This window comes from Octopus bimaculoides, chromosome Z, assembly GCF_046866305.1.
Source record: "Octopus bimaculoides isolate indiv1 chromosome Z, ASM4686630v1, whole genome shotgun sequence".
Taxonomy (NCBI): Eukaryota; Metazoa; Mollusca; class Cephalopoda; order Octopoda; family Octopodidae; genus Octopus; species Octopus bimaculoides.
Window position 1 is genome coordinate 2,923,178 of NC_142944.1, and position 15,000 is coordinate 2,938,177.

The 15,000-nt window shown below is 33.9% G+C and overlaps 1 protein-coding gene across 11 annotated transcripts in view; it reads left to right on the forward strand.

The window, feature by feature from the left end:
* The window catches only part of LOC106884152 (protein-cysteine N-palmitoyltransferase HHAT), a 287,547-nt gene that overhangs the window by 252,913 nt on the left and 19,634 nt on the right, over positions 1-15,000 (forward strand). For all 11 annotated transcript variants that reach the window (XM_089365410.1, XM_089365412.1, XM_089365413.1 and 8 more), the window contains one exon: positions 9,990-10,025. In XM_089365410.1, the coding sequence (XP_089221536.1) occupies positions 9,990-10,025 (36 nt within the window). The remainder of the gene's footprint in view (positions 1-9,989; positions 10,026-15,000) is intronic.

A 15,000-nucleotide genomic window follows, 5' to 3' on the forward strand; every position in this document is an offset into this window, starting at 1 on the left:
CAACATTTGAATGGTCAAGTAGCTGCTTCAGGACCCAGTCATAATGCTGCAAGAGCTGCGTGAGGCAGCTTCTACCTGGACGGAAACCATGCTGGGTCTCATTCAGCAAGTCATTTTCTTCTAGGAACGCAATCAATCTCCTTCTGACAATTCGTTCCATGACTTTGCTAATATGTGAAGTCAGAGAGATGGGCCTGTAGTTCCCAGCCTCTGCTCTGCTTCCACCTTTATGGATAGGACATATGGTGCCTTCCTTCAGCTTTTTGGGAAGTTTACCATTTGCAAGGAAACTCTGGAAGAGTATCCGGAGTGGTCCTGCTAGTTCTTGTTTACACGACTTTAAGAGGACAGCTGGGAAACCATCGGGGCCAGTTGCCGAATTTGAGCTCATTTCATTTATGGCAGCTATCACATCTTCCTCTTCAATGTCAATGTAGGTAATGGATGCAGTCTTTTTCTGCTGAGTGCTATTGTCAAAGAAATCACCTGGGTTCTTTATCTGCATGTGACTCAGAGGAGAAGTGAAGACACTCTTGAATTGTGTACTGAGCACTTCGCTTATCCATGTGGGATCTGCAGTCAGTGAGCCATTAGGCAGGAATAGGGGTCCTATCTTATACTGTACCGTAGCAGTCTCCTTTGCAAATCTATAGAAAGCCTTGGGGTTTGTTTTTATGCTTTCTACTGCTCTCTTCTCCTTCTCTGCTCTCTCCTTTTCATGGGAGAGTTTAATTTTGTTTTCTATTTCTAATAGTGTTAGTTTTAATTTAGCCCTTTTCCTATCCTCCAGTTCTCTATTTAACTGGTTTGAGACCTTTGTTCTGTGTCTCATAAGGATTTTCCTGTCTCTAGGAATTCTATTGGCATGTTTGCTGGTCTTTCTATATGGCACGTATTTGGTGCATATGTCTCGTATGGTTGACATAAGATGACTTAGTTTGAGGTCATTGTCTTGTATAGAAAGGCTGTCATGCCAGTTTTGATTTCGAATCTCTCTGCGAATTGACTTCCAGTCCGCCCTGTGGAAATTCAGGAAATATATATATATATATATTTGTATTTAAAATTTATTAATGAGAGTAGAAATTGATATTAATCAATTAAAACCAGTGGTCTAGCATATTAAAAAATCCGAAGATTAAAATTATATTACATACAATTGTATTTATATATATATATATATATATATATATATATATATATATATATATGTATTGAGAAAAAAAGTAGTCAGAATTTTGGAAAAAAATCCTTTTATTTCTTCATTATTATTTGCGCTTTCATTCCTCTCTAGAACTTGTCAAAATTTTGTGAATGTACAAACAGCTTGTTCATTTATATAAACAGATGTATTTTTTTTTGTGGTGGGAGGGTTGTTTAGAAGAGAACATTGTTTTTATTTTGGGGGATCAGGTTCCAAGACAATGGTGATGGATAGATAGAAATAGGAAGTCGGATATCCCTTCTCTCTCTGTTTTCCTCTACCCATCTGTCTGTCTGTCTGTCTACCTATCTAACTATCTATCTATCTATCTATCTATCTATCTATCTATCTATCTATCTATCTATCTATCTATCTATCTATCTATTCATACATCCATCCATCCATCTACCTATCTATATTTCTATATATCCATTACCATTGTCTTGGAACCTCAACCCCCACCAACCCCCCCATCTGTTTTATATAAATGAACAAGCTGTTTATACATTCACAAAATTGTATTTAACAAGTTCTAGAGAGGAACGAAAGCGCTAATAATAATGAAGAAACTATTTTTTCTCAATATTCAATTCTGTACATCACACCTAACACTCTATACATTTATATACATATATATGGCAACCAAAGTGAAATCACAGCCATGCATGTCCGGCTCAGTTAAGAGTATCCCTGATGCATCGTGCGATATGATATGCTTGAGAAGACCTGTTAAGGCAAGTAAAACCAATATTATAGCTGTGACCAGTGCCCCCTGACTGGCTCCTATGCCAGTGATGCGTAAAAAGCACCATCCAAATGTGGCCAATACCAGTACCCGCTAACTGGCCCCCATGCCGGTGGCATGTAAATATCTGAACGTGATCGATTTCAGGTCCACCTAACTGGCTCCTGTGCCCGTGGCACATAAAAAGCACCCACTACAGAATACATATATGCACTACATATACATATATGCAGGACGGTGAACCTTTCAGGCAAGATGACAAAGGACCTAGATGCTGTACTCAAAAAAACCCATTTTCCGCAGCAGAAGTGTTAAGACCAGTCCCTCTGGTGGTGAAAAGTACTCATGGTGGTGCTGCATAAAAGCACCCTTGTGGTGCCACATAAAAGTGCCCATGCAATGTCACATAAAAGCGCCTGTTTCGTGTCACATAAAAGCACCTGTGTGATTCTGCATAAAAGCACCAGCACACTCTGCAAAGTGGTTGGAGTTAAGAAGGGCTTCCAGCTGTAGAAACCAAGCCAAATCCGACTGGAATCTGGCTCAGCCTTCCAGCTTGCCAGCCCTGGTTATATCATCTAACTCATGCCAGCATAAACAATGGATGTTTATTTATATGAATGGGATGTTTTTTGCTTTGTTTAGTAGAGGAGAATATTGGTTTTGTTTTCTTTTTTGAAAAAGGGAGAGAGAGAGACAGAAAATAAAGAAAAAAACAAAAATGCTTTGTAATGAAATTTCAATGAATTGACCACATCAAACTGAAAAGAAACTTCTATCTCTCTCTCTCTCTCTCTCTCTCTCTCTCTCTCTCTCTCTCTCTCTATATATATATATATATATATATATATATATATATATATATATATATATACTTTATTTAAAAGCAGCAGAAATATAACAAAAAAAACCGTTACTCAGAGTAACGTTTTTTTTTGTTATATTTCTGCTGCTTTTAAATAAAGCATATTACTCTACCTCTGGTATTTGAGTACTCTTTTTTCCACCTTGTTGCACATTTCATGTGCTTACTCCGGTATATATATATATATATATATATGTCTATCTATCCTTTCCTGTATCTGGAAAGTTTGCCATAGGAAAATTCCTCTCAGGATTTTTGGTCATAGGAAAGTTTGTCACATAGGAAATTTTGCTGTTGGAAAGTTCGCTGCGTAACAAATTTTGCTGCAAGACAATTTCACCGGAAAAAGATAAATTGCTCCCTTGGTAGATAATTGTTTCAATCAACCTATTTATTAGATTACTAGAATCAAACAGTCATAAACAACGTTTGTCACATAGGAAATATTGCCGCAAGACAATTTCACTGAAATAAAGATGAATTGCTCCCTTGATATATAATTGTTTCAACCAACGTATCTATTATATTATTAGAGAAAACAATAAGAAGGAGTAATGTAATTTCTTTAACTCATTTAAAATTTCTTTATTCATGCGTCAATATTTTTTTGTGTAGGCAACCCATTACAATGGTCTTTCAAGTGGGAACTAGCAGAGGCAGAAAATATGGTGAAAAACATATTGGAAATATGAAAATAGAGAATGTAAACAAAGAGTGCATACTGTGCAAGAAAATGAGAATTTATCTCTATGTAAAACATTTGGTGAGCATTGCCATCCTCCTCATCCTTCAAAACCAAAAGTTTGCATTGCAAAAATGAAATTGAAATCACCAGCCACTAATTCATAAACTTCTGCACGGTCGTTAATTGCAGAAATTTCATCTAGTTTAGATGATAATGCATTGTTACTGATGCCAAAATCATTGCATTTGTCTCGCAATATTAGAGGTTGGGGGCAAAAGAAAAGCCAAGCTCCCTCCAATCCCAACCGGAAGAAGCGGGTATATAATACCTGAAGAATATAGACTTCTTGAAAATGGTGAGAAGTTTTTATTATACGAGAATGGTGACGATAATCCAGAGAGAATTTCACTGTTTCACACACAAACGGTGGGTTTAGACGACCTTGAGAATAATAAGGATTTGGCTTGTGATGGTACTTCTAAATGCAGCCCAGATATATATTGTCAGTTGTTCACATTACCTACTGTCATATGAAATATTAGCATACCATGTCTTTTTGTTTTGCTACCTAGTCTAATCACAGGTAAATTACTGAAGGCTTTTTAGTGCTTTGACGGACTTACACCCATCATTAGAGCCTGAAACCTTAACGGTTGATTTTGAGAAAGCAATTATCAATGCTTTCTGTGATGTATTTCCAACAATAAATAGAACAGGTTGTTTATTTCATTTAAATAAGAATATCTATCACCACATTGTGGATATAGGTTTAAAGTCTCACTATCAAACAGACACAGGATTTAACAACAAAATCAAATGCATCACTGCGTTAGTATTTCTTCCAGTGTGTGATGACATCGAGAGTTTTCTTGAACTAACTGATGATGATGGTTTACCCTGCAAAATTTGTATCATATTTTGAAACTCTACCGCCTGACTGGCCTTCGTGTGGGTGACACGTAAAAGCACCCACTACACTCTCTAAGTGGTTGGCGTTAGGAAGGGCATCCAGCTGTAGAAACTCTGCCAAATCAGATTGGAGCCTGGTGTTGCCATCCGGTTTCACCAGTCCTCAGTCAAATCGTCCAACCCATGCTAGCATGGAAAGTGGACGTTAAACGATGATGATGATGATATAGGAGGAGAGCGAGGTTGAGGCAAGTGAAGACGAAAAATGCAGCCAACTTTTCCTATTAAATTGTGGAGTGTTTTTGAAAGAACCCAGAATAATATGATGAGAACAAACAATAGCGTAGAAGGCTTTCACAATGCAATGCAAAGCGCCATTACTAACATGCACCGAAATTTGTGGAAATTTATTACATATTTGAAAAAAAGAAGACACATTAGCGAAAAAGAAAAAAAAGTGTGATTTAGATCAAGGGGATGCAGTCCTAATGAAGAAAATATATATTGATATTAACGAAAGCAGTTTATTTACAAAGCATTGCTTGGAATTTGCACACATTATGAATTACTTTTTGTCAATTTTAAGAGTTTAATGTTTTTAAATAGATTTATACTTTTTTTATTTATTTTCTTGTGTTTGACCCTGAAAAAAGACATGTTAAATAATGCTTTTAATAATAAAGTCCTATCTATACAAGGCATTTTCTTTCCTTACCAAAATATATCAATGTTTGGAACAGAGTCAAATGACTCGCAAAAACCGATCCATCACAAACCTATGCCTTTCCTCCTTCTTGGGTACTTTTGGGTAATGGTAAAAAGTGCAGGGAAGAGCATAGCAAAGCTGATGGGGGGCAAAATAAAGGAATCTAAAAGATGATATTGTTTTCAAAACAAAACAAATTCTGCTTAAATAAAAAGTAATACAATATAAATATGATAACATTTACAATAACAAAAAGAAAACAAAAAATCCCAGTTAAATCTAAAACAGAATTATAAAATATACACACACACACACACACGCACACACACACGCACACACACACATACATATATATATATAAAGCAATTGTTTTCCAAAGCTGCAATTTCTCTAAATCATGTTGTCTGCCATATCTTTGAATTTATCTATATGGCAAAATTATCTTAAGGCAAAATTTCCTATACTGCAAAGTTTCAATAATTCCTGGGGTGAGTTTTCCTAGGGCAAAATTGTTTACAGTGAATGTTCCTAGAACCATCTTTTCCTCATACTTTATTATTTTTTCTCCTCTTTCTTGATTGTCCTGAAACCTCACTCCCTATCTGTCTATTACCCCTCCTGCTTTGCTTTTCTTTCTCTCTCTCCTCCTTTTTCCAGAAAAAAAAAACAATCATTACACTTCCACCCCTCCCCCCCATATTTGACTGTTGGGATGGTGTTTACTGGGTTGTATTCAGTTCCTTTTTCCCTCCATACTCGGATGCACATGTTTCTCCCGAAAAGCTCAATTTTCGTTTCATCTGACCAAAGGACTTTCTTCCAGAATTCATCTGATTCATGTTCATACTTTTTTAACAAATTTCAAACGGTCTTGTACATGTTTATGGTTTTACTAGTGGAGTCTTTCTTGGTGATCTAGAAAACATATGTCTGTACAATTCAGTGATTTCTTAATTGTATCTTTACTTACTTCAATTCCGGCATTTTTCTGATCGTTCTGAATTTCTCTTTGAGTCAAAAATGGTTGTTTCTTCACATTCCTGGCTATATATTGTTCAGTAGCCTCGTTTAATTTACGTGGACGACCACTCCATTGAATATTTTCAGTACTATCATATTTGTTCCTCTTTCTAACTACAGCACCAACTGTACACACAAGCAAATTTAAATCTTGAGCAATTTTTCGAGACCCCTTACCATCTTAGTGCAGCTTTATGATCTTCTGTCGCATATCATTTGACAACTCTTTTGTTTTAACCAGTTCTATAAGTTTAGGTAGCGGGACATTCTGTAGTGTATCAGACCTGTTATCACTATGTGTCGATTGAGCGACGTGCTTGGTTAATACATATATTGAAGACAACCTGGGATTGGTTGAAGTACAAACTGGATCAAAATAACTGAAAATAGTTTTAAAATACCCTTTTTACCGTATTATTTGTATAGGTGTTAAATACTTTTGCACACAGTTAAATTCGAAAATTGACAATAAAAGTACATAAAAACAATGTTTCTCAATTTTCCCCTATGTTTAGTTAGACAATGTTCATTAAAATATTTGAAGTAAATATCATTTAAATTGAACGATTCTTCATTGTGAAATTTATAATTTAACCAATGTGTTAAATACTTTTGCTACTCACTGTATATATATATATATATATATATATATATATATATGTATATATTACGGAGATGTACTTGCATAGCAAGTGACCTGATTGTGTGCTGAAACAAATACAATGCAATGTGGAAGGTATTTATAAGCCATTTAAGAAACACACAAAAAAACCATTAGATTCACTTCAACATTTAAATTTAATTTCTGTCAAAATATTTTTGTTGCTATGAAATTCTGACAGTTTTCGAAGAATGCTCTGTGAGCTGGAGAACTGAAGGTTTCAATGAGTGACACTCTGGACAGGGCGAGTCTGAGTAGTAATAGTAGTAGTAGTAGTAATAGTAGTAGTAGTAGTAGTTGTTATTGTTATATTAGTCATAGTGGTGGAAACTGCTCCTTGATTGTGAAGCAAAAGACTTGTGCAACCAGTGCCATTTGTTTCCAATTCTCCCCTTAAAAAAGAAAAAGCATATCTGGACTATTGGTTGTTCTATAGACTGGAATTGTTATTACCTCACTTGGAAACAAATGGAGGTTAGCTTCAGGCAGGGCATTTGACCATAGAAAAAACAAAAAAAACTGTCTAAACAAGCTTTCGTTTGACCCATGCAAGTCTGGAAAAATAGATGTTAAAACAATGAGGAGGATATCAGAATGAAATTAAGGCGAGCTGGCAGAATCGTTAGCACGCCGGGCGAAATGCTTAGCGGTATTTCGTGTGTCTTTACGTTCTGAGTTCAAATTCCGCTGAGGTCGACTTTGCCTTTCATCCTTTCGGGGTCAATAAATTAAGTACCAGTTACGCACTGGGGTCGATGTAATCAACTTAATCCCTTTGTCTGTCCACGTTTGTCCCTTCTATGTTTAACCCCTTGTGGGCAATAAAGAAATAAGAATGAAATTAAGGCATCACGAATTAATTGAGTTTATGTTATAAAATGATAAAACATTTCAAAAGAAACTTTAAATCTGAAAATAATTAATATTGCATAAGTTAGTGGCACTGCATTTGCAGTAAGAAGGGTTTGGAAAAGTATCATTCAATGTGAATTATTACCAAGATTCTACTTTGTTTTTGTATTTGGTTTGCAAGATTCTTTATGTGAAACAAATTTAGTTGTCTTGGTAGAGTCATTATGCCAATATTAATAACAGTGTGTGTGTTATTATTAGTAACCAGTGCGTGTGTTAATAATATTGACATAATGACTCTACCTAGATTCTCTCAAATTGAAAATCAACTTCGAAGCAAGCCATGACTAACATTACTCAACTAAGATTAGTGTATTTAAGCCATTCTTCCTCACAGAATTCTAGTAACACCTGACTGGTTAATAATACACCTGTGAGCTACCACAAACAAGTGATAGTATGTAAGCAAAATATACAAATCACCGTTTACTTCATAATTAAACTTCTCAGGTAGAGTGGTATGATTTTGAACTGTTCATAAAAGGGACATATCAAATTTATACACACACTTCCAACCAAAATCACAATGAAATAATGGAAATTAAAATACAGGGTATTCAAAAGGTCTCTTGGCATTAAGTATTTTATTGCAAAATAAATATTTATAAGATGGTATAAGAAGACTACAAAAGAATATATTAGACTTTACAAGACTTTAAAAAACTTTATAAGTGGTGTTAAAAGTGTCATCCTTCATTTTCAATACTTAAGTTGATTCTCCTACAAATGTTTTTGAAATATATCTTGGAGAGTCTGATGCAGTATGGACCGTGTGAAGGTTATGATTTTGTATTTTAGCTCATTAATGGTTTTCGAGCGATTCTTGTACAGTCTGGCGGTGTTAAATCAGGTGATCTTGGTGGCCAAAGTCCCTTCAAAATAATCTGTTCACCAAAAAACTCTTGAAGTAGCACCATGGTGATGCGTGAAGTATGTGCTGTAACTCCCATCTTGCTGAAAGTATGCATTATTACTTTCGCTTTCAGTGAGTTGGCCTAGAAATGGAGAGACAATATTTGAGCAATACCTCTTGGTGTTGATGGTGTCTTCAAAAAATTCACTGTGGAGAGACTTTTTGAACACCCTGTATTTCACTGACTGTATGATAGATTCTGTGACTATTTTCCAAATCTTGCGTCATAGCGTTTCAGCTTATCTTGACAATAGCCACCAACAATTTGATGTATTGTAGCAAAATATTCAAACTTGTTATTAAGTTAGTGTTTAGAACACTGCTAAATGAAAAAGTTGATATCTTGAGCAAGTGTCTTTTACTATAGTCTCAGACTGACTAGAGCCTTGTGAGTGGAAATGGTAGACACAGAAACTGTAAGAAGCTTGTTGTATATGTATATATGTGTCTATGTTGGTGTGTTTTTGTCTTTGTTTGCCCCCACTACCAGTTAACAACTGGTGTTGGTGTGTTTACATCCATGTTACTTAGCAGTTCAGAAAAAGAGATTGATAAGATAAGAAGCAGGCTTAAAAAACTTTTTGATTCATTTAACTAAAAGTTCTTCCAGCGAGGCTGCAGTCTAATGACTGAAACAGGTAAAACATAAAAGAAATAGAAATGTATAAGTTTTGAAAGTTTCTGTTGAAATGTAAATATTTTAAGACAGGATGTTTTCTGTCATGAAACAAGATGTAGTCTAAGGTGGACTGGTATAAGGAAGGTTATATAAAGAAAAGGAGTTGGAGTCAGAATGAAAGACCAGTTAAAGAAAAATACTGCCCTCTACCTAATTTAATTGGAGAATGTTAATTAAATGCATGCTTGTGTGGTAAGAAGCTTGCTTCCCAACAACATGGTTCCAGCAGACCAAAGCCTTGTGAGAGGATTTGGTAGACAGAAACTGAAAGAAGCTCATCATATCATCATATATATATATATATATATATATATATATATATATATATATATATTGTGTGTGTGTCTTTGTGCCTGTGTTTGTCCCCCAACCATCATTTGACGACAGATGTTGGTGTGTTTACGTTCCTGTAACTTAGTGGTTCGGCATAAGAGACCAATAAAATAAGTACTAGGCTTACAAAGAATAAGTTCTGGGGTCAATTTCTTTGACCAAAAAAACCCTTTAAGGTATTGCTCCAGCATGGCCACAGCCAAATGACTGAAACAAGTAAAAGAATAAATGTAAAACAATAAAATAAAATCTTACTTTTTACAGAATATAATTATACATTAGTTTTTATATTTCTTTTTTTGATTGAGAAAAAAACCAGAAAATATGCAAAATACATTTTTCCATTATTTTTTGCAGGCATTTTGACCGAGGATTATATTCATTTATGAAAAGGTAAGTTTGTTTTTTTATCTTAATATATTGAATGAAGCTAGGTTTAAAAAAAAAAAGGAATTGATATGATATATATTAAACATTATGATAAGAGTAGCAACAAGTTTAATGAATACTATCAGGAAAATATGAATTGTGAAATGGTCTTCTGTGTGACGCGTGTTTAGAAGAAAGGACAACAAATGGAATAGCAAAATGACAGAGTGGACACCACATCCAGAAAAAGGAAGGTGGAGGATTTCTTGCAGAAATTGTTAAATTCTCTTTGGCACTGAAACATGGATGAGGAAAACACCAGACTATGGTTGGTGGGAGCAACATGCTGAGGCTTTTGTCCAGCTGTGGATTGAACATGTGCAAGGATGATGATGATGATGATGACGATGACGAGAAATTAAAAATAGGCTATAAGGAATTATAACTTACACTAGACCACCCATGAGCCATTTGATCATCAGGAAACTCTGAGTTTCCCAGCAACGAAGTTTTGTTTTGTGGGTTTTTTTCTTTTCCAAGTTATTTTGCATGCTTTCAATGAATGTGACATTGAAATCACATGTAAACGGCTCCTTTCCCCAGAAAAGGAAAGATTTGGCTGCCTTTTCTTGCATGCCCTGCTACCATGTAACAGGTATTGCAAATAGCTGTTATGTGGTAGCAGGGCTTTCTAGAAATAGCAGCCACATATGTTGAATGCACTCGAAAAAAACTCAGTCTTATAGAAATGTAAGAGTTTCTTCCCTTTCAGGATGAAGATTATTTTCAGAACATTTTCCCATTATGTACCATTTTGGGTATTTATACCCTGAAAATCTCTAATACCTTGAAAACTACTTTACCAATTTATGTGAAACTTATTTCATTCGATTCGTATTAACATTTCAGGGTAAACTTAATTCATGGTATTTGCCCATTATTTGCCAGTTTCACTGAGTAACAATGCAAGCAAGCAAGATTGAAACTGACTTTTAATGTATTATAGATAGAAATGGTGGATAGGGTTTTGTGGAGAGAAATGTGCATGAGGGTTGTTATGGTGATTGAACATAATTTCTAAGAAACATAATTTATGATGATAGTTTGTGATTGCTTGGGTTGAGGTAAGCCACCAATGAAATGTGGAATAGATATGTAGTAGAAATGGATGTTAGCAAGGCTAGGGTTAGATTACAGCTGTTGCTGTTGTTGTTCAATCCAGATCAGACTATGATCAAACAGTCCTATCATCAAAAGCATTCCATTCATGATCAACCTGTGTTACTTTTCCAGACCTAATGTCTGCATTATTTAATGTATGTTTTCTTATTTTAAACAGGTGTGATCTGAAAGAGATTTGATTGTTATCTCTAACAGGTTGAGTAACCATGTCAAAGTTGGTTCACATGTTGCTATTTCTAGCAAGTCTGTTGACCATGTAGAAGTTCTCACTTTGGGTACATCATGCCAATTTGAAAGAAGTTAACGGCAGCTAGAGTATGGCTGGTGAAAATATTTTATTGATTGCTGTAGTTATAGAAGCAGAGAGAGACACAAACTAAAATGTGAAGAATATAACGCTTTATAAAATGGTTGGAATTCTGTTGTGGTTCTGAAGAATGTTTATTAGATTCAATATAAAGTTTTAATAATTGAAGGTTTGTGCTTAAATTTTGCAGAAGTCTCCAACTCATATCGGCATGGAACATCAAATGTAATATAAAAAAAGATAAAAATATTTATTTTGTTCTCTTTTCAGTAAAACATATTTTTATTGTTGCAATCTGCATGGAAGCTTTTATTGAATATATTGTATGCACACTTGTTCAGAATAAGGAAAACATATTCCTTCAAATCTTCTGGAATACTTGTGAAAAAAAAAAAAAAAAAAGCAAAACAAAAAGAACACTCTTCTTTTATGAAATGCTGTTAATGATGATGATAATGATAATGATGCTAATGTTTAATCATTGAAGCATGTACACTTGTGCTGGCATCACTCTTACAAATTGAAGATAATGTCTTTTAATGACACAACACCTAGTTGCTGAAACTATTCTTTTGTAGAATGGTACACCCTCTCATTGATGTCAGAAATAAACGTCTTGGATTCAATGTTAGCAATTTCAGTCTGTCTGCAGGCCATGGTTTCCAAACCTTTCCATAACTTGCAAATGTTTCTGCCCTATTATGAAGATACTTCCACTTGTGCATGACTCTGAGTGTGTGTGTGTGTGTGTGTGTGTGTGTGTGTGTGTGTGTGTGTGTGAGTGTTGTGACGTTAGTATTTGAGTGTGACTGATTTAGCAATTTCATTTGCTGGCAGAAACTGTGTGTATATTTATGCATCAAGCTTGAACATATGCATACACGTACATGAATGCATACATGCACACACACATGCACACACACATACACACCATGCCTCTCTTTCTCCCACAGTTTCTCTCTCTCTCCTAGCTTATCTTCTCTGTTCTTCATTCTCTAGTTTACCTTTTCTCTTCCTTCTGAGTCTTCAGTATTTCTACTTCCATCAAGTTTTTCCATTCAGAATATCTGATGTATAGTTAATATTTTCTTTTGTTATCAAGCACAGCTTACCATTATGTCTAAGATAAACTACTTATCTTCCAGTCCTCTCTCTCTCTCTCTCTCTCTCTCTCTCTCTCTCTCTCTCTTGGTCATACACAATGCAAAAGTAAACATACATTACTTCATAAGCATATATATACACACATACAATCACACACACACATTTACACACACGTATAAATATGTATTTATATATGTACATATATATATATATGCAATGTAAGTATATGTTAGAATATATATATATATATATAAATGTATAAATGTATATATATATATATATATATATATATATATATATATATATATATGTACACACACACACACACACATAAATATATACATATAAATATACATATATATGTATGTGTGTGTGTAGTGTGCATATATGTGAGTGTTTGAGTGTGTGTATATATGGATATGTGTGTGTGTGTGTATACACACACATACATACGCATATATATGTGGTTGTATAGTGAATGACTGGTGTGTGTGTGTGTGTGTTTGGTGTGCATCTGCATGCACATTTCCATGTATCTTATTCTGTTTTAAGTTGCAGCCCACTTCATATAAATTAATGTTTTCTTCTCTGGATACTCATCCGATATTATTCAATGAACAACTGCTCTTATCTTTTCTTTTCGTCGCTGTCATCTGTTTGAGTGTTGTCAAACCTTTTTTCATCTCAGGCTACAATTAATCCCTTTAATATATATCTGACAATTCTTATATCAGACAACAAATACAGTTCATGCATGTTTACAACAATATATAGACAATTGAAGAACACCTAAGTTATTGAAATAAGGATGGATGTAGATTTTTTTTTTTCTTCTAGTATTAAGTACATCATTGAAAAGAATGTTCTCTCCAACTCTCTCCTTCTTCTCCCCCCCCCCACCATCTGCCACTCTCTTCTCTTTTATATGAGCATACAATGGAATTTATTGTTAAAAGTTTTCTCACACACCTTACAAATTCTATCAATGTATGAAATACTGAAATGATTAATGCAATGATAGCAATAATCATTACTTCCTGATATTTTAATGTTTTTGGTCTTTAAAGTTCAACTCTGGGGCTAGCCATTTTATTATTTTTTTTCTAGGATTGACATAATAATATCGACCAGAGGTAATAATACATTTCAGCTAATCTGAAAATGTAATCTAATATAAAACATTATGCAAGCTGGGTGGTGAAGAGGGAGTGGGTGGTGAAAGATAGGGGTGGGCTAATTAACACACTGAAACGACTATCCAGGATACTCCAATAAAATAAGAATCTGTTTTCCATTTTTTTAAGACATGGAAACCTAAGAAGCAAACGGTAGAAAAAAAACAAAAAACAAAAAGAAGCTTGAAAAAAAATAAAAGATATAAATTTTAAACAAACGAAACCCTAAAATTCTGCAGAAAGGTGATGGTAAGGAATGATCAGAAGAATATGATGTTACAGCACAGCATAGGATCAGATGAACAGGAATCAAAGTTGAAACAAGAGGTTCTTTCTCACAATATAGGACTTTTAGGGTTTTCTTTTGCAGTTTTGTTTAGATTTTATTTTTAATTTTTGTCAAGTTTGTTTCTGCTGACTACTCGCTATTGCTTCTGTTTCTATATCTGGAAAACAGAAAACAGATTCTTGTTTTGTTGCTGTTTTCTAGGTATTTGATTTTGTTTTCCTTCTAAAAATTAAGAGGCTTTTCATTACGATATAGAACTTCAGTTTTCCCACTAGTTTCTGGTGGGAATATAGACGAAACTTTTTTTGACAGAAATTTCTGAAAGTGTGTCTAATAAAGCAGATTATAGAAATTAACTATAAAATATGCAGAAGTTGTAGAGGGATAATTAAATTTATTTGTGGTAATCTAGACTTGGCTGGAATAGATTATATGTTAAATTATATATTTTGAATACCTAATGTATCATAGAATCTTGACAGAAAAATGGTTAAAAGGTGTTAGAAAGTGATGATGTAATTCAGGGGCATGTTGTTTTTTTTATTGTAGAGAAATAAAGGCAAATTACCATACAAGTGTATGTGTGTTTGAAAAAAACACAATAGAATTCTTCCCCAAAAACATTAGTAACCAAAATAAAATATCTCATAGCATTTTATTAAAAAACAATTTTTAAAAAAATCACCTTTACACTTTAAAAACTGTATTAAGTAATTTTTATAGACTATCAAATATATATATGTATATATATATATATATATATATATATATATATATATATATATATATATATATAAATGTGTGTGTATATATATATATATATATATATATATATATATATATATATATATATATATATAAATGTATATATACACACAGGTTGGACAAAATAATGGAAGCACCTTAAAATTTCAGACAAATTTATTTTAATATGGAGTAGGA